The sequence below is a fragment of the Marmota marmota genome, unplaced genomic scaffold, assembly GCF_001458135.2.
Source record: "Marmota marmota marmota unplaced genomic scaffold, marMar, whole genome shotgun sequence".
In the NCBI taxonomy this organism is placed as follows: Eukaryota; Metazoa; Chordata; class Mammalia; order Rodentia; family Sciuridae; genus Marmota; species Marmota marmota.
The window spans coordinates 21,126,229-21,146,888 of record NW_026000016.1 but is presented as its reverse complement, the minus strand read 5'-3'; the positions used below and the strand labels follow the sequence as shown (position 1 = coordinate 21,146,888).

At 39.8% G+C, this 20,660-nt stretch overlaps 1 protein-coding gene across 1 annotated transcript in view; it reads left to right on the top strand.

Moving 5' to 3' along the window:
• LOC107140276 (kinesin-like protein KIF28P) overlaps positions 1 to 20,660 on the top strand; it is a 62,671-nt gene that overhangs the window by 15,696 nt on the left and 26,315 nt on the right. The window contains exons 3-7 of the mRNA XM_015483312.2: positions 861 to 1,064; positions 7,549 to 7,584; positions 12,723 to 12,947; positions 14,941 to 15,095; positions 19,263 to 19,374. Of these exons, the coding sequence (XP_015338798.1) occupies positions 861 to 1,064; positions 7,549 to 7,584; positions 12,723 to 12,947; positions 14,941 to 15,095; positions 19,263 to 19,374 (732 nt within the window). The remainder of the gene's footprint in view (positions 1 to 860; positions 1,065 to 7,548; positions 7,585 to 12,722; positions 12,948 to 14,940; positions 15,096 to 19,262; positions 19,375 to 20,660) is intronic.

Below are 20,660 nucleotides of genomic sequence, written 5' to 3'. Positions count from 1 at the left end.
GGCAGAACAAAGCCTCTTCACCTCACAGCCAGAATGCAAAAAAAGAGAAAGAGATCAGGCTCCCAGAATTCCTCTAGAGGGTACCCCTCAATGATCTGAAACCTCCCATTAAGCCTCATCTTGTTTTATACTTTTCATTTTTTTGCAGCGTTGGAGGAATGAACCCAGGGCCTCACATATGCTAGGCAAGTGCTCTACCACTGAGCTGCATGCCCAGCTCTAGGCTCCACCTCTTCAAGGTTCTACACCTCTCAATAGCACCAAGCCTCTAACACATGTGCCTTCGGGGAACTTACAAGATCCAAAAGATGTAATGTGTGTGTGTTTGTGTGTATGTGGGTATTTACGCATCCGTGTGCACCGGAGAAATGCTTCAGAACCACTAGGTCTGGTGAAAAGAGAGTTCACCCATAGAAGGCTAAAATTAGTGTGGGTTAACTTTGTGATGTTATTATTTGGGTTACACAATAAAGAAGTAGAAAATGCTCTGACTGGTCTGGGTCCCTCAAAATTTTTTGTCTAATTGCCCAATTTTAAAGACATAGCCTATCTTTTGTAAAGACTATAAAATAGACAAATTAATTACTGGTGGATACGAGCTAGTTCAAGATATACCAGTTGTAGCTCATGGATGTGAATGTGCAGTGTCTTCCAAACCTACAAGCTCTTTTTGGTTTCCAATTTTACTTCTTCTGGCTCTAAGAATCTGAGTTGTGCTTCGGTTGATCATATGCTAATTAAGGTGGAGTTAATTAAAATCAGAATATTTATTAGGCCTTAGGAGCACTGTGAAAAGAAAGAATGTATAAGTAAACATCCTGCAAGCCTGGGCTGACCGACACCTGTGATCCTCTTTCCAGAGAGATGTTTTCCATGATATCGGGAGGGGAATCCTGGACAGTGCATGGCAAGGCTACAATGCTACTCTCTTGGCCTATGGTCAGACTGGCTCTGGAAAAAGCTACTCCATGATTGGATTTGGTGCAAACAAAGGTATTATTCCAAGTGTGTGTGAAGAACTCTTTCAAGCAATTGAGAATCAGGGGAGAAATCAAGAATACCAGGTATGCATTATGCTAGAATACCTTCTTCAAATAATGGCTTTTTAAAAAAATTTTGAACACCTTCTCCAAATGAAAGTTATTAGCATTTCTATTTTAAGATAGTGCATTTTGTGTGTGTGTGTGTGTGTGTGTGTGTGTGCGTGTGTGCTGGGGTAGTTCTACAGCTAAGCTACATACCCATCCCCAAGGACATGTATTTAAAAAACACTGGGTATCGTAGAAGCAGACAGAATTGCTAACACTAATAAGGGGTTACTCTTGAGGTTGAATCAACCTTAGCTGATTCAAGTCTATAGTTTCCTTTGCTCTTCTCTTCCACCACAGTAGTGGCTGTGTTCTCATCTTATTTGCTTTTATTATTTATTTTGATGCTAGGATGGAACCCAAGGTCTCCTTCATGTAAAGCACTTGCTCTACCACTAAGTTACATCTCTAGCCCCGAAGATGTGACTTTGTTGTTTATTTGTCTCACATAATTTCTTACTTTACCTGGCATAGAAGACCCAAGACTAAATTTCAGATTCACTGAAGCTTGGTGACATTTTCAAGGTGCAGTATAACTAGTACCATGATCAAATTTAAAACATGATAGCAAAACATCAACAAATACCTGTATTCATAGTCTGTGTTTCTGCTTTGTCTAAATGGCAGAAGAAATTAAATTGGTGTTACGAAAATTCAATATTGCATCCTTTTTTATCTTAATTACTCTTCTGACTTTAAAGGTAATATGTTCAAGATAGAAAATAGAAATTACTCATAATCTCTTCAACCCAACTAAATAGCATTAACATTTCAGTATCTCCAATTTTTTTAATTAAAAGTATTTGAAAGTAATGCAAGTATATTTTAAGAACTCAAATACTCAAAAGAAAGGAAAGTATATGTCCATATAATATTTTTTTTGTCCCAGGATTAAACTTGGGGTTGCTTTACCACTGAGCCACATCCCCAGCAAACCTCTGCCTTTTAAAATTTTTTATTTTGAGACAGGATCTTGCTAAGTTACTCATGGCCTCACTAAGTTGCTGAGGCTGGCTTTGTACTTGTGATCCTCCTTCCTCAGCCTTCCAAGCCGTTGGGATTATAGGTATGTGCCACCACACCCAGCTCCAAATAAAATTTTGAACTTAAATATTCCATAGCACTATATTCACAATTGCCCCAAAGTAGAAATAACCCAAGTGTTCATCAAATGATGAATGGATGAATAAAATGTATCTCCACACAATGCAATATTATCCAGCTTTAAAAAAAAAGGGCATTCTAATGCTTATTACAATATGGACAACTCTTGAAAACATTATGATAAGGGAAAGAAAACACAAAGGTCAAATAGTATTTGATTATATTTTTATGAAATAGCCAGAAACAGAAAGTCTCTGCAGGCAGAAAGAAGACTAGTGGTTTCTAGGGATGGGTGGGGGAGGGGAGACAGCAGAAAATGGGAAGTGGTGGTGAGGGACTTCATGTAGATGTGGGGAAGAGGGCAAAATATAGGTTGTGGTGATGTTTGCATAACTGTGTGAATAGTCATTCCTGGATTGGTTCCTACACCACCCACCACAAAACTCCCTTGGATACCAAAATCCCTGAATGCTCAAGTACCTTACATAAAATGGCACAGTATTCTCATATAACCTTTGTGCGTCATCCCATATACTTTAAATCATCTCTAAATTACTTATAATGCCTAATACAATATCAATATCATTATATTATATTATTTCAGAAATTAAGGGGGAAAAGTCTGTACATGTTCAGTACAGATAGATTTTTAAAAACTATTTTCAACCTACAATATAGAATCTGAGTTTGGCATGCCAATTGTATCCTAAAAACCACTGGATTGAGGGGGCTCTGGCTGTGGCTCTGTGGTAGCACACTTGCCTGGCATGTGTAAGGCACTGAGTTCAATTCTCAGTACTGCATGTAAATAAATAAAATAAATGTTTATCAATGACTAAAAAATTTTTTAAAATGACTATTTCTATTAAAAAAAAACATTGAACACTTCGCTTATTTATTATTATTTTTTGTTGGGGGTGCTGGGGTTTGAACCCAGGGCACTGAGCTGCTTCCCTAGCATCCCATCCATCTTTTTTTTTTTTTTTTTTTTGAGACAGGGTCTTGTGAAACTTCTGAGGCTAACCTTGAATCCTCCTGCCTCAGCTTCCTGAATTCCTGGAATTATAGGTGTGCGCCATTGCACCCAGTGGATTATATGCTTTATTTCTAGTAGAGCTTTATATAGTGTCGAAGTCTGTCTGGGCACAAAATAACCGAGCCGCCACAAAGCCTTGTAGGTTCAAACAACAACTCTTTATTCCCTAACTCTCACTGGCACTCTACACACACTTCCCAGGAACACACTCCCTCCACCGGGCTCCACGCACCAATTCTCCCCGAACCCCTGGGAGAACTCAACGGGAACTCCAAAGTAGCTGCGCCCGAGGCAGCAGGATCCGCCCTAATCCCAGAGCCGCCCTATTCCCAGAACAGGGTCACCTTTCAACCATTCCCTCTGGCAAACTGTGGCTCTCAACAATATAGTAATTGGGTTCATAGAAATATACATGCATGGAATTCATATTCATTTCATGATCCCTTTCTCTTTCCTCTACTCTACTTGACTTCCTTTTGCTCATCTATTTGTTTATATTTGATTGGTTCTTTTTACTTATACATAAAGGTGAACTTCTCCGTGGTATATTTATATGCACATAACATAATTTTTAAAGAATTCATTCTGCATTGCCTCCTCTTTTCCATCCTTCCACTCCACCTCTCACTCCTTCTTCTATGATCTTCTCTGTATCTTTATGATATCCCATCCTTCCCTCCTCCTTTGTTTTATTTTATTCTAGCATCCACATATGAGAGAAAACACTTGACCTTTAAGTTTCTAAATCTAACTTATTTCACTTAACATGATTTTCTCCATTTCCATCCAGCAAATAATTTCGTTCTTCTTTATGGCTGAGTAGAACTCCACAATTTCTTAATCCACTTATCTATTGACAGGCATCTGGATTGATTCCATAATTTAGCTACTGTGAATTGTACTGTTATAAGTATTGAGGTGGCTATATCGCTAGAGCATGCTGATTTTAGTTCTTTGGGGAAAATACCAAGGGATAGCTGGGTCCTATGGTGGTTCCAACCCTAGGTTTTTGAGGAATAACCATACTTTCTACAGTCCTACCAACAATGTACAGTGTACCCTTTTCTCCACATCCTCACCAGCATTTATTATTATTTGTATTCTTGATCACTGCCATTTTGACTGGAGTAAGATGAAATCTTGTGTAGTTTTGATTTGCATTTCCCTGATTGCTACAGATGTTAAATATTTTTTCATATATTTGTTGGTCTTTTGTGTTTTTTTTTCTTTTGAAAAGTTTTTATTTAGTTCTTCTGCCCATTTATTAAGTTTTTTTTTTGGTGTTAAGTTATTTGAGTTCTTTATATAGTCTGGATATTAATCCCCTATGAGAGGAGTAGCTGACAAAGATTCTCTTCCATTCTGTAGGCTCTCTTTATATTCTCAATTGTTTCCTTTGCTGTGCAGAAGCTTTTTAATTCATCCCGCTTTGATTCTCGGTTTTATTTCTTGTGCTTGGGGTGGGGGGTTTGTTAAGGAAGACAGTGCCAACAGCAACATGATGGAGTGTTGACCCTATGTTTTCTTCTAGCAGTTGCAAGGTTTCTGGTTTAATTCCTAAGTCTTTGATCCATTTCAATTTGACTTTTGTGCAGGTTGAGAGATTGGGATCTAATTTCATTTTTCTACATATAGCTATCCAGTTTTTCCAGCACCATTTGTTAAAAAGGCTGTATTTTCTCCAAAATATATTTTTGGCACCTTTGTCAAGTATTGAATAGCTGTAACTGTGTAGATTTGTCTCTGTGTCTTCTATTCTGCTCCATTGGTCTTTTTGTGTTTATTTTGATAGCCAATACCATGATCTTTTTTGTTACTACAGCTCTGTAGTATAATTTGAGATCAAGTATTGTGATGTCTCCTATATCACTTTTCTTAGTATTGCTTTGGCTGTTCTGGGTCTCTTATTCTTCAAATGAATTTTTAAGGATTAACTTTTTCTAATTCTGTGAAGAAGGATTATATACTTTAGATGGGTAAATTGTACAGAATGAATTATAGTTCAATAGAATAGTGTTTAAACTTCCAAACAGTACTGAACAACTTATCATGGAAACCACCATCCTCCTCCATTCTCCTCCCCACTTCTCTGTTACTTCCCCAGTTCCCATCTCCAATTCTTTATCTGTGTGCCCTACTATCACCATATTTAAAAAAAATGTTGGTTTTTATTTTCTTAGGAATCAATTGTGACAATATCTGCTATTTTCCTACTATAGTAGTACAGGATTTAACTTTGCCACACCAATGGCTCCCATCATGATCTTTTTTCTCTCACGTTTTTATAGAGTCAAATAACAAAATATGGTTAAATCCATAGTAATTAACATTTTAGCTATGCAAATATTGTCTACTGCATACATCTTTTCTATACTTCATTTTTCTTGGAGTTTTTAAATGTCTTTACCTTTCTTAAAATTGTTTCTGGTTTTCTATAAATCTTTGTCTCAGTGTTCCAAATTAGTGTCATGGGCCTATTAACAATATTTGCCATATACCCAATTTATTGGTTCCCTTATTTTTATTAGATCTCCTTCATCAGAAGGTTTCTATTCTCCTGCTAAGATTGGAACAGTATTTCCCCAGCTGCTGCAAACCTGCCATTCTGGAACTTCAACATTCTTCTTTGCTGGCTCCCCTGCCTCCTACATGGTTTACTTTATCCTTTTCCTCAGAAGAGGTGGGCCAGGAATATATTCTTTGCAGCCTTGGCATAGCTGAAAGTATCTTTTCTGACCTCCATGCTTGGTTCAAGTTTACCCAGAATAGCATTCTAGCTAAGGATACTGAAAATATATTTCCATTGTCTTTTAAGTTTCAATGTTGTGGCTTAGAAGTCCGCTGCCACTCTGATTCTACTCTTTCTAGATGATCTTTTTGGTGGTCATCATTGTTTCCTCTGATAGCTTTGAGGATCTTCTCTTTATTCTTGATGTTTTCAAGTGTCTTTTCTTATTCTTCATGCTGGACACTCATGGGACCCTTTTCAATGTGGAGATTCCTGTGCTTCAGGAAACCTTTCTAATTTTGTCTCTTTTAATTTCCTCCACCATTTCTTCTGTTTCTGGAAGTTTTACTTGGGCGGATTTTAATCTCATGCATTCTAATTCCAATATCTTTTACCACCTATTTCCCTCTTGTTGGCCTTTTATTCTTCATTCTGGAAGACCTCCCCCACCGTCTCTTTTGGGGAGGTGGGCAATGCTGGGGGAATGAACTTAGGACCTAGCATATGGTAGGTAAGTGCTGTACCACTGAGCTACATTCCCAGCCCTTAACTCTATTTTAATTTTGCATCTTATTCATAAATTTAATTTACAAATACTTTTCCTTATTTTCTGATTGTTCCCAGTTAATAGAATACTGTTTTGTTTTTTATGGGTATAATTTTTTTTCTCTGAGACTATTAATTATAGGGATTTTAAAAATGCATTGTCTGTATTCTCTAAATTTCTCTTTTCTATTTGTTTTCACTTCCACATTAGAGATTTCCCTTGTCTGCTAACCCCTGGCTATTTGTTCATTTTTACCCAATCACTCTGAACCTAGTCAAATGTTCTGTGGCCCTGAGACTTCATTGGCAAGACTCATCACTGGGTGACCAAGAGACAAGCCAGCTTTATAATGAGTAGAGCATGGCAAACATTAGACTTTCTCTCTAGACTAGAACCATTCTGATTCCCCCCAATCCTGTTGAAGAGGCTAAAGCTTGGCTAGCAATATTCCAGATCTATGGTAGGGTAGAGAATATGTGTTTCCTCTGTGAAGAACCTATCTATTATATGTGGATATTAATTCACAATGAGGGGTGAGGCTAGGGAAGAATAGAGTTACTTTAGACAGAGGAGAGTGAAGGAAGGGGACAGGGTACCAGGCAGGAAGGATAGTAGAATACATCAGATATTATTGCCCTATGTATATATATATAACTATACGACTCGTAGAATTCTATATCATGTACAACCAGAAGAATGAGAAATTATACTGCATTAGATATGATGTATCAAAGTGCATTATACTGTCATGTATAATTAATTTACAAAATAAAGAAAAAAGAACCTTTCCAATAACATTAAAATTACTTGATAACCAGTTGCATGTTGAAATAAGCTTTACTATATTTAATATTACCTTTTCTTTTTAGACATTTGAGATACTTATGTGTATATATAGGAGATATATATTATATGTAATATAATATATACATATATATGTATGTGTTTGTGTGTGTGTGTGAGTATGATTTCCTCCCCACACCCCCCCGCCCCCCCAAAGATGATGGTTTCAAGAGAACATTTACTTGTGCTCTTCTCTATACAGGTTACATTCAGTATGCTGGAAATTTACAATGAACAGGTAATAGAGATTATATTTTTCTTTTTAATACTTTTCTCCCCTTGGTTCTGGGGATTGAACCTGGGGCCTTGTGCATGCTGAGCATTTATTCTACCACTAAGCTACATACCAACCCTAGAGATTATATTTTCTCACATACAAACTTTAGTGATTCTTTTTCAGATGAGCCCTTCCCAGCTCTACCCACCTCTCCAGCTTCCTCCTAAGCTTTATTTTCACATGTGCTATTCTTCCAGTCTCACAGAACTATTCTTCTTTTCCAGAGCATATCCTTTTTCTAGACATTTAGGCTTTCTATGTCTACTTTTTCTGCCCCCAAAGAAACCACTCAACTTCAAGGTCCAGCTTGAATGCCAACTCCTGTCTGTATATTCTGAGGTCATTAGCGTCAATCCAGGTGATGTTGTGTGGGGTCTTCACACTTTATCTGCAAAGGTCCAGAGAATAAATCCTTCAGGCTTTCAGAATCTTACTGTCTCTTGAAAACTACTCAACTCTGTTGTTGTAGAACAATGAGAGCCAAAGACAACATGGAAATTAGTGGATGCAACTGTGCACCAATGAAACTATTTAGGGACACTGCAATTTGAATTTCACATCATTCTCGTGTGTCATGAAATATTATTTTTCATTCAGTTTTTCCAACAATTTGAAAATGTGAAACACCAAAAACAGCTGGTGGCCTGAGTTTGCCTCATAGACTGTATGCAGCTTGCTCCCTAAGGGAGCAGTATACAGAACATTGTTTCAAATCCCAGCTTTCTCATTTGCTAGCTGGGTTACTTTGGAAGATGACCTTATTTCCAAATTTAGTTTGTTCATTTACAGAGTATATAAGAGATACTAAATTTTAAATTTCTTTTTGGTTGTTGTTTGTCATGCTGGGGCTGGAACCCAGGGTCTTGCACATGCTGCTCTACCACTGAGCCATACATCCAGCATCTAAATATCCAGAAAAAAACTAAATCTTTATCAAGTGTTCATATTTTTTTATTACTATTGCTTTTTTTTTTTGGTACCAGGAATTGAACTCGGGCTCTCGACCCCTGAGCCACATCCCCAGCCCTATTTTGTATTTTATTTAGAGTCAGGGTCTCACTGAGTTGCTTAGCACCTCACCATTGCTGAGACTGGTTTTGAATTCAGATCCTCCTGCCTCAGCCGTCCAAGCTGCTGGGATTACAGGTGTTTGCTACCCTGCCTGGCCTACCTTTTTTTCTGGACTCATTATGTGCAAATATGTAAACAAATTTTAAAGTATGATTTTCAAATAATAATTTCCCTATGAGCATATTTCTATCTTATTGCAGGACTTCACTTTTTTTTTTTTTGGGTGGTGGTGCTGAGGAGTGGACCCAGGGCCTCGCACATGCTAGGCAAGTGCTTCACCACTGAGCTACCCACCCCCCAGCCCAGCATAATTCTTTGTCTAGAATGGGAGCTCTCAACATGTTTACTGAAAGGATAATTGATAAATATATCTATAATTGTATGTTTCTTATTGGCAGAGACCATATCTTAATAGTTTTTGTATAACCTCCAAAACTACCCAAAGGTCTCCCCTTATTTCCTTTATTACCAAGCTCATAGGGGAAAATGGGGAGAACAGCTTCTCCCCATGTTGCTCCCCCTACTGAGACCTATTTATGATGGTAATCTTCCTGGAATTCTGTTTCCTTATCTCTAAAATGAGAAAATTGAACATTCATAGAATATGAGACCCGAGGAGATCCTAGAATGTCCAATTTTCTTATTTTAGAAGTCTTATATTCTATGAGTCTGTGGTATTTTTCCATTAGGTATTTCAGCAGCCAAATAAATAAAGTTTATTAAATATCTTTCATGTTCCACATATCATTCTAGACTCTGAAGACAAAGAAAACCTAAGACATGGTCCTTACCTTGGAGAAGTTGAGTGGAATACCCACTTCTTCTAAAAGTAACACATGTGCTGTGTGGGTATGAAAAGAGAGAGGCATAGAAGAGGAGGCAGCTACCCCCCCGACACACACACAGTTTATTGCTGTCCACAGAGGAGTTAGCCTGGGCTTTGAAGGATATTTATGAGTTTAGTAAGGCAGAGAAGTGAGAGGAGGGGAGGGGTACAGACAGGGGCACTTTAGGCTTAGGGATCAGCATTTCAAAATCTATTCATAGGGCCAGGAGTGTGGCTCAGTGGTTGAACACCTGGCTAGCATGCGTGAGGCCCTGGGTTCTATCCCCAGCAACTCAAAAAGGAAAAAAAGAAAAGAAAAAAAAAACATTAATATGTGAAGTGCATGACATTTAAGGGAACACTGAGTGTCCCATATAGACAGAGTGAGCTGCATGGTGGGCAAGAATGGGGGAGGCTTCGTGGGATAAAGCTAAAGAGTTGCCAAACAGTAAAGTGGTTGGTCTAGTAAGTCATTGAGAGTCAACAGGGGTTGGTTTTGATCTTTTTTTTTTTTAATTTTTTTGTCAGTTGTAGATGAACACAACACCTTTGTTTAATTTATTATTTTTATGTGGTGCTGAGGATTGAACCCAGTGCCTCACACATGCTAGGCAAACGCTCTACCACTGAGCCACAACCCCAGTCCCTCAACAGAGGTTTTCAATAGGAAAATAAGACAGTCGAATTGGGGTTTAAGCAGAATATAGCTGGATTTAAAGAAATGCCAAGTAGAGCAGAGAGAGGAGCTAGGAAGCTCTCAGATGGCTGTGAATCATGATGGTCTATATTCATCTCCAGGCAACCTGGAGGGTCCTGGAGCCAGGAGCCGCCCTGTCTCTGGGTCCCAGTACTTTCCATCCAGATAAGCTTATCCTTTTTGCTAGTTAACTTTAGTGGTTCACATATTAAGCCTGAGATGCCACTTCCAAGAATTTATATTACTTGATGGAAATGACAGAAAAGGCTTCCTGGCTGAAGCAGAAGCTGTCTCTGCGGTGAGGTTTCCTTATTTCTGACCCCTTCTGTCCACTGTTTTGCTTGCCCACACTTCAGTCTGTGAATCCACCTTGACTTTAGGACTTTGAACTACAGATACCACTGCTGGGGGACAGCTTAGAGAGAATGTCATCTGTCTCCCTCATATTAAGAGGGAAAACTGGGAACATGAGGGACTTTCCAAGGATTTTGCAGTTTGGGACACAGAACCAGGACTGTGAACCCAGGTGCTTCTGATTTCCAGCCCAGTCCTCTCTGCACCTGACACTCCTTCCTCTGGGCTCTCTGGGTCACCTGGCCCTCACAGTGGACCCATGTTTTGCTTTCCAGCTGCAACTTTTTGGAGGGAGAGGCCATGTGAGCTCTGATCTGAGGCTGTGGTCAAAGTAGGTCATCACACAAATCTCTAGTAACAAGAGTCCCCAAATTATCATAGTCTCTTGTTTCATTCAGCAGTGGCAAATGCTGTTTGGATCGAATAAACTTCCCTCCTTAAGGAGAAGGTTCAGGAAGGTGGTGTTGGGGGTAGTGTTACAAACTTGCCCTTCTATTGGGTACTTCTTTGCATGTTACTAAGTTCTAATTGTTTTTACTTTTACATATGGTTGTTCTTGTTAAAGTAAGACTTCGGTACTTTTTTTTTTTTGGTACTGGGGATTGGACCCAGGGATGCTTAACTACCTAGTCACATCCCTGGCCCTTTTTGTATTTTATTTAGAGACAAGGTCCTACTGAGTTGCTTTAGGACCTTCCTAAGTTGCTGAGGCTGGCTTTGAACTTGTGATCCTCCTGCCTCCCCCTCTGGAGCTAATGGGATTACAAGCATGCAACACTGCACCTGGCTTCATTTTTTATTTTGAGACAGTCTTGCTAAATTGCTGAAGGTCTCACTAAATTACTGAAGCTGGCTTGAACTTGCAATCCTGCCTCAGTCTCCTGAGTTGCTGGGACTACAGGCATGCACCACAACGCCAGCAGATGATTTGTTTTTATGGTACCCATAAAGGAATTGCTAATCAAATATAAGAGTAACCAGGATTTGGGGCTGTGGCTCGGTGGTAAAGCTTTTGCCTAGCATGTGTGAGGCACTGGGTTCGGTCCTTAGCACCACATAAAAATTGAACACTACTCATCAGCCCAGCTCCAGTTACACTGTGCACTCAATGAGCATTCCCTGAGTGCTCACTGAGATCTATTTATAAAAAGATATGGGTCCACCCTGAGGAATTCAGTCTGGTTGGAGTGCTTAGATACTTGAAAACAATATGGATTTCTAAAAATCTTTTAAATTAATTTTAAAACTTAGGCTTCTAAACTGGGCACAGTGGTGCACACCTGTAATCCCAGTGACTCAGGAGGCTGAAGCAGAAGGATCGCAGGTTTGAGACTAGCCTCAGTAATTTAGTGAGGACCTAAGCAACTTAACAAGACCCTCTCTCAAAATAAATAAATAAATAAACAAATAAATAAATAAATAAAAGGGCTGGGGATGTGGCTCAGTGGTAACATGCCTCTGGGTTCAATAACTAGTACAAAAAAAATAGGCTTCTGATTCACTAATTACAACAGGAGTTTATTTTTTTTGTACNATCACTATTCAGCTCAAGCAGGTGAGGTTCAGGTGACTATCTGTGTCCTGGTGACCTTAGGGAGGGTCCCGAGTGGCATAATAGGTTCATGGATACTGTGGGATCCTTCCCAATTTGTTAGGGGGTTGGTACCAGGGATTGAACTCAGGGGCACTTGATCACTGAGCCACATCCCCAGCCCTATTTTGTATTTTATTTAGAGACAGGGTCTCACTGAGTTGCTTATTACCTTGCTTTTGCTGAGACTGGCTTTGAACTCACAATCCTCCTGTCTCAGCCTCCTGAGCTGCTGGGATTACAGGCATGCACCACCATGCCCGGCAGTTTCTTTCTTCTTGCTTATCCATTTCTCTATTTTTACTGAGTTCAATTATGAGGTTGTCTGGTACCCACAGAATTTTTTTTCCCCTGCACTGGGATTGAACCTGGGGACTCTGCACATACTAGACAAGCACTCTACCACTGAGCTACACCCTCATCTGCACCCTACAGAAATTTAATATTAAATTTATTCATTTATTTATTGAGTTCTTATTACATTGTAGGCATAAATAAAACACTGAAGTAAAGATTCCTGATTAATTGAAGTTTACATTCTTCCCCCCGCCCCCCAAAAGATAAGAGATTTGCTGTCTAGAACCAAAAAACCTGGTGGGTTAAAAGTCAGGGAAGACCAACAGCTGGGCTTTTATGTGGAAGGCCTGAAGTCTGTGCCTTGTGAAAATTATGCACAAATTGAAAAGCTGATGGAACAAGGAACAAAAATCAGGACCACAGCTTCAACCAACATGAACACCAGCAGCAGCAGATCCCACATGGTCATCACTATTCAGCTCAAGCAGGTGAGGTTCAGGTGACTATCTGTGTCCTGGTGACCTTAGGGAGGGTCCCGAGTGGCATAATAGGTTCATGGATACTGTGGGATCCTTCCCAATTTGTTAGGGGGTTGGTACCAGGGATTGAACTCAGAGACACTCAACCACTGAGCCACATCCTCAGCCCTATTTTGTGTTTTATTTAGAGACAGGGACTCACTGAGTTGCTTAGCATCTCGCCACTGTTGAGGCTGGCTTTGAACTCATGGTCCTCCTGTCTCAGCCTCCTGAGCCCAGTTTGATTTATGGATTAAAGTGGCTGCTTCCAACCATAGAATATAGGGTCAGAAGGAGGAAAAAGTGAGGACCTGTTCTTCTACTGCCCATCCCTCATCTTCATACCCGTGCCCCACTCTGCACTATTGCTCATGGTGAAGTCCTACCACACACCAGATGCTCACAGTGCCCAGAGGACATTGTTAGCTGTTGTCCTTCAAGTACATTTCATGCTGTGAGAAATGAATTTTGACCCCAAGTTGATCAAGGAGTAAATTGTGAAGATATGACCATGACTCCAACTACAGAGTTGGAGAACTGAATCAGTAGCAGGCCTATATATCATCAATATAAGGACCAGCAATATCAGATCCATGAGCCTAGGGCCACATACTGAAGTACTTTCTGATACTTGGATTAATTCTTGGAAACCAGGTAATCCATGTACCATGTAACTTTCTACTTACTAAAGTCCACTAAAGTGGGCTTTTCTCCTCTGTATTATTAGCTGGGCATCAGGGACTGGTATGTACAATATCCCTAGTTTGATCTAGAAATGGCAATTCACAAGTCTTGTGGGAACACTGTAATTAACTATGATTGTACCAATTCTACCCTGTAAGCCACAGTACTAGCAGTAGATAAAGTAAGCATCAATGAAAATCATCTTGTGCTCAGCCATGATTGGTGGACAAACACTGGATCGTGCAGACTTTTTTATTGACCAGCTCTAACACTTGGAGAAATAATCTCCCTAACCCTCAGTTTCTTCTTCTGTAAAATAGGATGCATAGCTCTCCTCCCACAAAAGTTGGGAGACTTGAATGAGATAATACATTTTAAAGAACTTTGTAAATTTTTTTTTTTTGAACCAGGGTTTGGACCCAGGGACACTCAACCCCTGAGCCACATCCCCAGCCCTTTTTTATTTTATTTAGAGATAGTGTCTTGCTGAGTTGCCTAGGGCCTTGATGAGTTGCTTAGGGCCTCACTAAGTTGCTGAGGCTGGCTTTGAGCCCACGATCCTCCTGCCTCAGCCTCCCAAGCTGCTGGGGTTACAGGCGTGCTGAACTTTTTAAACTTTTAAGGGCTAGTCACTTGATTTTACAATGTTAGTAAAATTCACAAACTTCTTACATGGTTTACCCGGATAATTTATTTGACTTCATATTTTAAGGGCAAGAGAAGAAATCAGCCACAAATAAACAAGTGAAGAGATTTACAGCCCTGCTCTTCAGTGGGGTCAGCAGTAATAGGAACACCTCACATTCCATTCCGAGCATGTGTTAGGACCTTTGCATCTATTACCTTGAACCCCTATGACATCTCAATAATGTGCTGTTGTCACCATATTACAGGTTAAGTGCAGGTCACCAGCAAGAGAATCTGTGGGATTCTAAAATGGAGGTTCGTTCCACTCACACAATCCTGAACAATTACTTATTTTGCACTTCCCCAGTATTTTACATTTTTAAATCTCAATGACCATGGATACTCCAGAGCAATCGTTGATGTCTAGTATTTCCTCAGAAAAGAGCTTTGCAGAAATGGGAAGGGACCAGTGAGACACCTGGGCCTGGTCATGCCGCTGTAAAGAGGATGGTGTTGTGAATGGCTGATTAATTTCATTTTGTTGCTTTTTTTTTTTTTTTTTTTTTGAGTTTGAAATACAATCCCAAGAACCATTTGAGCATGTGGAAGAGGTTGGGCTCTCTAACAGCATGGCCTGTGTGTGTCCCTACAGGTTTTCCTAGACAAAGCCCTCACCAAACAATCCAGCATTAATCTGGTAGATTTAGCTGGAAGTGAAAGGCAGAGATCTTCAGGAGCTGAAGGGGACAGACTGAAAGAAGGATCTCGGGTTAACTTAAGTTTAACCAGTTTAGGAAACGTTATCAGGTACGTAGCCAGGGTACAGGGGTCTGTGCCATAAAAATGACCTCAGATAAGAAAAAGCAGAGGCTGGGGTGTGTGGCTCAGTGGTAGAGCCCACTTATCAGGCGCCCTCTGGGTTCAGCCCCCAGCACCAGAACAAATCCATGAATAGAAGGAAAAATTGGTTATAACCCTGGGTCATGATTCAATGTTTTAGTCAACATTTTGCTGCTACGACCAGAAGGCCTGACAAGAAGTTTATTTGGTGCTCGTGTTTCAGAGTTCTCAGTGCACAGACAGCTGACTCCATTGCTCTGGGCCTGAGAGCAATTATGGCAGAAGAGTGTGGAAGAGGAAAGCAGATCCGGACATGGCACCAGGAAGCAGAAAGAGCAAGCTCAATATAAACCCCAAGGGCACACACCCAGGCACCATCGCCCGCCCACAATCATCACCCAATTAATCCATACTGGTGGATTAAGCTGTGGATTAGGTCACACCTCATAACCTAATCATTTTGCCTCACACATTTTGTCTCACACATGAGCCTTTGGGGGACACCTCATATCTAAACCATGACACTCAGTGTCATCACTAGCTCACACCTGGTCCTCCTGTATGTAACAAAAATACTAACACCACTACAAACCCCAAGAACTAGGTGGCACAGGATTCTTCTCCTGGTCTCCACTACTTGAATTTTATGTTCTCTGTCTCATCCTTCCTCTCTTCTTATTTTATCGTATTTAAATTCTATGGCTTAGTGACCAAAAGATAACCTGCTATAATGTCTTCTGTGGCTTGCTTTTAAAAAATTTCTTATTAAGGCAAAAACCATAGTACACAAATCTTAAATCTCAATTCATATATAGACGTGTACACACACACACACACACACATACACACACTCCTGTGTAATTATCACTGTTGTGGTTTGAATCTGAAATAGCTTCCAAAAACTCATGTGTTGAAGGCAGCAATGTTCAGAGGTGGGACCTTTAGGGGCTGATTGGTTCCTGAGGGTTCTGACTTCATCAATGGATTAATCCACTTACCGGTTCATAGTTCAATGGGCTTAATGGAGGTGATGGAAACTTTAGGAGATGGGGACTATTGGAAAGAAGTTAGGCCATTGGGGACTTGCCCTTGAAGGGTATATTTTGTCCCCAACTCTCTCTGCTTCCTGGCCACCATGAGGTGAACAACTTCTCTGCCACATAGCTGCCTGTCATGTTTCACTTTGCCATGGCCCCAAAGCAGTGTGACTAAATAACCATAGACTGAAACCTCTGAAACCGTGAGCCAAATAAACCTTTCCTGCTTTATTTTTCTCTGGTATTTTGTCACAGTAATGGAAAACTAACCAGACCACCCAGATGAAAATGCAAAGCATTTCAAAACCCAAAAGTCTTCCTTTATATCCTTTCCTCCCAGCAGAAATTGGCCTTTGTCCTCAGATTAGTTTTGCCTAATTTTCTTGATTCTTATATAAATGAGACCATTTATGAGGTCCCTGTCTTGTGTATCTGACTTCTTTTACTAAGGATTGTGTTTCTGAGATTATTCAAATTTGCTGCATGTAGTAGTTATTCTTCTCATTATTCTGTAGTCTTCCATTGTGTGAAGATATCACAATTTATCTATCTATTCTTCTATTGATGGATAGTTTATTTTTAGGTTTGGGCTATTATTAATACAGTTGCCATGAACATTCTTGTACATAGTACTTTGGAAAAATAATCACTCATTTCTTTTGGGTATGTACTGAGGAGAATTTCAGGGACTTACTTTTAGACTCAGCTTTTTTGGGGGCAGTGCTTCTGGGGAAAAACTCAGCGTATCTTGTATACAAAGCAAATGCTCTACTATTGAACTATAACCCCAGCCCTAGACTCAACATTATTAACAATACCTAACCATATTATGTGTTCCTAGTTAGTTTTTTTTTCTATGCTATTCTTTCATGAAACTTCATGAGATTCATTCATGTTGTTGAATGTAGCTTAGTCTCCTATTGATTGGCATTTTGGTCATTTCCAGTTTGGTTTTGCTATGACAATCAGTGCTACCATGACCATTCCTATACAAATCATGGGGTACTAATATGTTCACATTTCTTTTGAGTATAGACAAAGAATTGAAATTGTTGGGTTATAAGGTGTGCAAATACCTAATTTTATAAGATGATGACAAATATTTTTCCAGAGTGGTTGGATCAATTTTATGCCCAATACGAATATATAATATATCCTCTTGATTTACATCTTTTCTAAGGCTTGACATTGTCAGATTTCTCAGTATTTACCAATGAAGTTGGTGTAAATGTTTTTTATTGTGATCTTGATGTTTCTGGTTACTAGCAAGTTTAGGCATCTCTTGATAAGTTTATTAACACTATGCTTCCTCTTGAAATGCCTATTCTTATTTTTTTCCATTATTTTATTGAGTTATTTTCTTTTTATTGATTTGCATTTATTCTTTTCATATTTTATTATCTTTTTCAGGCATACGTATTGTAAGTATCTTCTCCAACTTATAGGTTTTTAATTTTCTTACAGTGTGTATTGATGAACAGAAGTTACAATTCTGGCCAGGCGTGGTGGTGCATGCCTGTAATCTCAATAGCTCCTGGGGCTGACGCAGGTGGATTATGAGTTCAAAGCCAGCCTCAGCAAAATCGAGGTGCTAAGCAACTCAGTGAGACCCTGTCTCTAAATAAAATACAAAACAGGGCTGGGGATGTGGCTCAGTGGTTGAGTGCCCCTGAGTTCAATCCCTGGTACCTCCCACCCCCACCCAAAATTTTAGATATAGATGGGTAGAATTTTCTTTCAAATCATTAAGGATGTCATTCTATTTTTTTAAAAAACTGGTTATCCTATGGCTGTTACCTCAATGTAATCTTTTTTCCCCTAATTGCATTGAAACTCTTTATTTTTGGTGATCTCCAATTTGACCATGTTGTACTTGAGTGAAAATTTCCATCCTCATTGGGATTTCTTGGACTTCATATCTCAGTGGATTGTGATTTTCATCAGTTCTGGAAAATTTTCAGCCATTAACTCATGCACTTGCTCTGCCCGTTTCTTTCCCCTTTTCTCTTTCAGTACTTCAGTTAGCTGTTTGGATCCCCTCACTCTGTCACCCATGGTCCTTAACCTTTCCCTTGTTTCCCGTCACTGAGGTGCTGGGCCATAATCTGGATTGCATCTTATGAGCTCTCTAATTCACTAATTCCAACTACAGCACTGTCTAATTTGCTATTGAACATGCCCGAGGTGTTTTTAATATCAATTGTTCTTGTTTTTGGTTTTTAAAGATCAGTTTGTTTCTTTTCCAACTTTGCTGTGTTGATTTTCTCTTTCTTTCTTTTATTTATTTTTTTGAGACAGGGTCTCCCTTCAGGTTCCCCCAGCTGAGCTTGAACTTGGTATCCTCCAGCCTCAGCCTCCCAAGTAGCTTTGTGCTATATTAATTTTGTAGATTTCTTTTTTCCCTTCTTGTGATTATAATTTCTTACAAATTTCCTCCCTCCTATTTTTACTCCCCTGGATGCCATCCCCTTGAGACAGGGTCCTCATGATATTGCCCAGGCTGGCTTTGAACTCCTGAGTTCAAGTGATCCCCTCAGCCACCTGAGTAGGTGTGCACCACCACACTGGCTCAATGATGCTTTCTTTGTTGTCCCCTGGAGTCGGGTGGGGACTTGTCATTCCCTCTCACCCAAAGGCTGCAGTCATAGCAGGGCCTCCCTCAAGGATCTTAAGGTAGTAGGAGAGAAAAGGACTTCGGATCACTTCCCAAACCTGTCCTCCCCCTGCCCAGCTGCCCCCATATTCCTTCTCTTTATATATGTTGGCAATGAAAGCCTGCAGTCTCTTCAGCCTAAAGGGGGTTGGATCTCAGGCCTGGGCTTCCCTTTCTCTGTTACGCTTTCTGCAGGGCTGACTCTGGACAGGGACTCAGTGGCTCATGCACATTAGCTCTCTTGCTTCTGCATCTTTGTACACAAGGTATCTCTACTCTTAGGTATTATCATCAGATTTGTGGAGCCAAAGGGGATTTGAGTGAGGACTTTTCTGAATTATCCCTAGGGATAATTTTTTTTTAACTTCTTGATACTTTTTTTTTAATTCACTTTTTTTGGTTGTTATTGTTGTTGTTCTTTTTTTTTTTTTTTTTATCATTCAGTGCTCTGGCTGATGCAGCCATTGGGAAGAAAGTCTTGCACATTCCCTACAGAGATTCTGTACTGACCAAACTGCTCCAGTCAGCTCTGGGTGGGAACAGCAGAACTACTTTGGTAAAATCACCTTCTTACAACATTTTAGCCTGATTCAGCTATTATTGTTATAGTTATCGTTATTGTTATTGTGATTAAAATTATTCTCAGTACCTTCATAATATAGCACCTGACCCACAGCATGGACTAACATATGACTTTTGGTGCCCTTTGTACTGCAATCTTCAATAAAGCTTCTATATTACTAATCTTAATTTTTTTTTTTTGGTACCAGGGATTGAACCCAGGGGTTCACTTAGCCACTGAGCCAATCCCCAGCCCATTATTTTTTGAGACAGCGTCTTGCTAAGTGCCTAGGGTCTTTGCTAAGTTGCTAGGGCTAACTTTGAACTTGTGATCCTCCTGCCTCAACCTCCCAAGCTGCTGAGATTATAGGCGTGTGCCACTGCACTTGGCTGCACTAACTTTTCTTATTTAATTTTTTCTGTAGTTTTCAGGTTTTCTACAAGGAACATACATGATTTTTTGTTTTGTTGTTTTTGTAATGCTGAGGTTGGAGCCCAGGACTTTGCATTTGCTAAGAACTCTACCATAGAGCTGCACTCCCAGCCCAGGACATGTATTACTATTACTATCAGAAAAAAAAAAAAAAAACAATGAATACAATTTAGAAAGTAACAGTAGCAATGTCGTGATATTCTCAAGCAGCAGTCATTGTGTGGTGAGGTTGGAAATTTTCATTCAACTGTGATAGTCACAGGGCAGACTCACAATCTGGAAAGCAGCTGAATCTGTCATGTTAGCAAAGATGCCAGACAGCACAGCATGTTTGCCATATGGATGGGACATGAAATGTGTTAAAATCAGGGCTCGATGCTCTTCTGCTGCAGAGGGGGCAAACCTAGGTGAACTCTGCCTCCTGCAGGGTCCTGCTTAGGAGAGAAATGCTCCCTACTGGGACCTGGGACCAGACCTCTCCCCAAAATTTACAATATAAACATCCTTCCATTTTTATCACTTAATCTAGCCCATTTTTATTGTTTATTTATCCTTTTTTTTTTTTTTTTTTGCAAGACTGGGAAGTAGAACCCAGGGTCTCATGTGCTAGGCAAGTGCTATGTCACTAGGCTACACCCTCAGCCCTTAACTAATTTTAAATATTTAATTTTAATGATTTTCTAGTTACCAGTTACCTGTGGGCCTCAATGGGACATTCCCCAAGAACCTAGAATAAGACAATGTACATGGAAGCTGGGGATGTTGCTCAGGGAAAGAGTGCTCATCTAGCATGTCCAAGCCCTGGTGTTCAATCACCAGCACTGCAAAAATACAAAGGAAAACAAAAA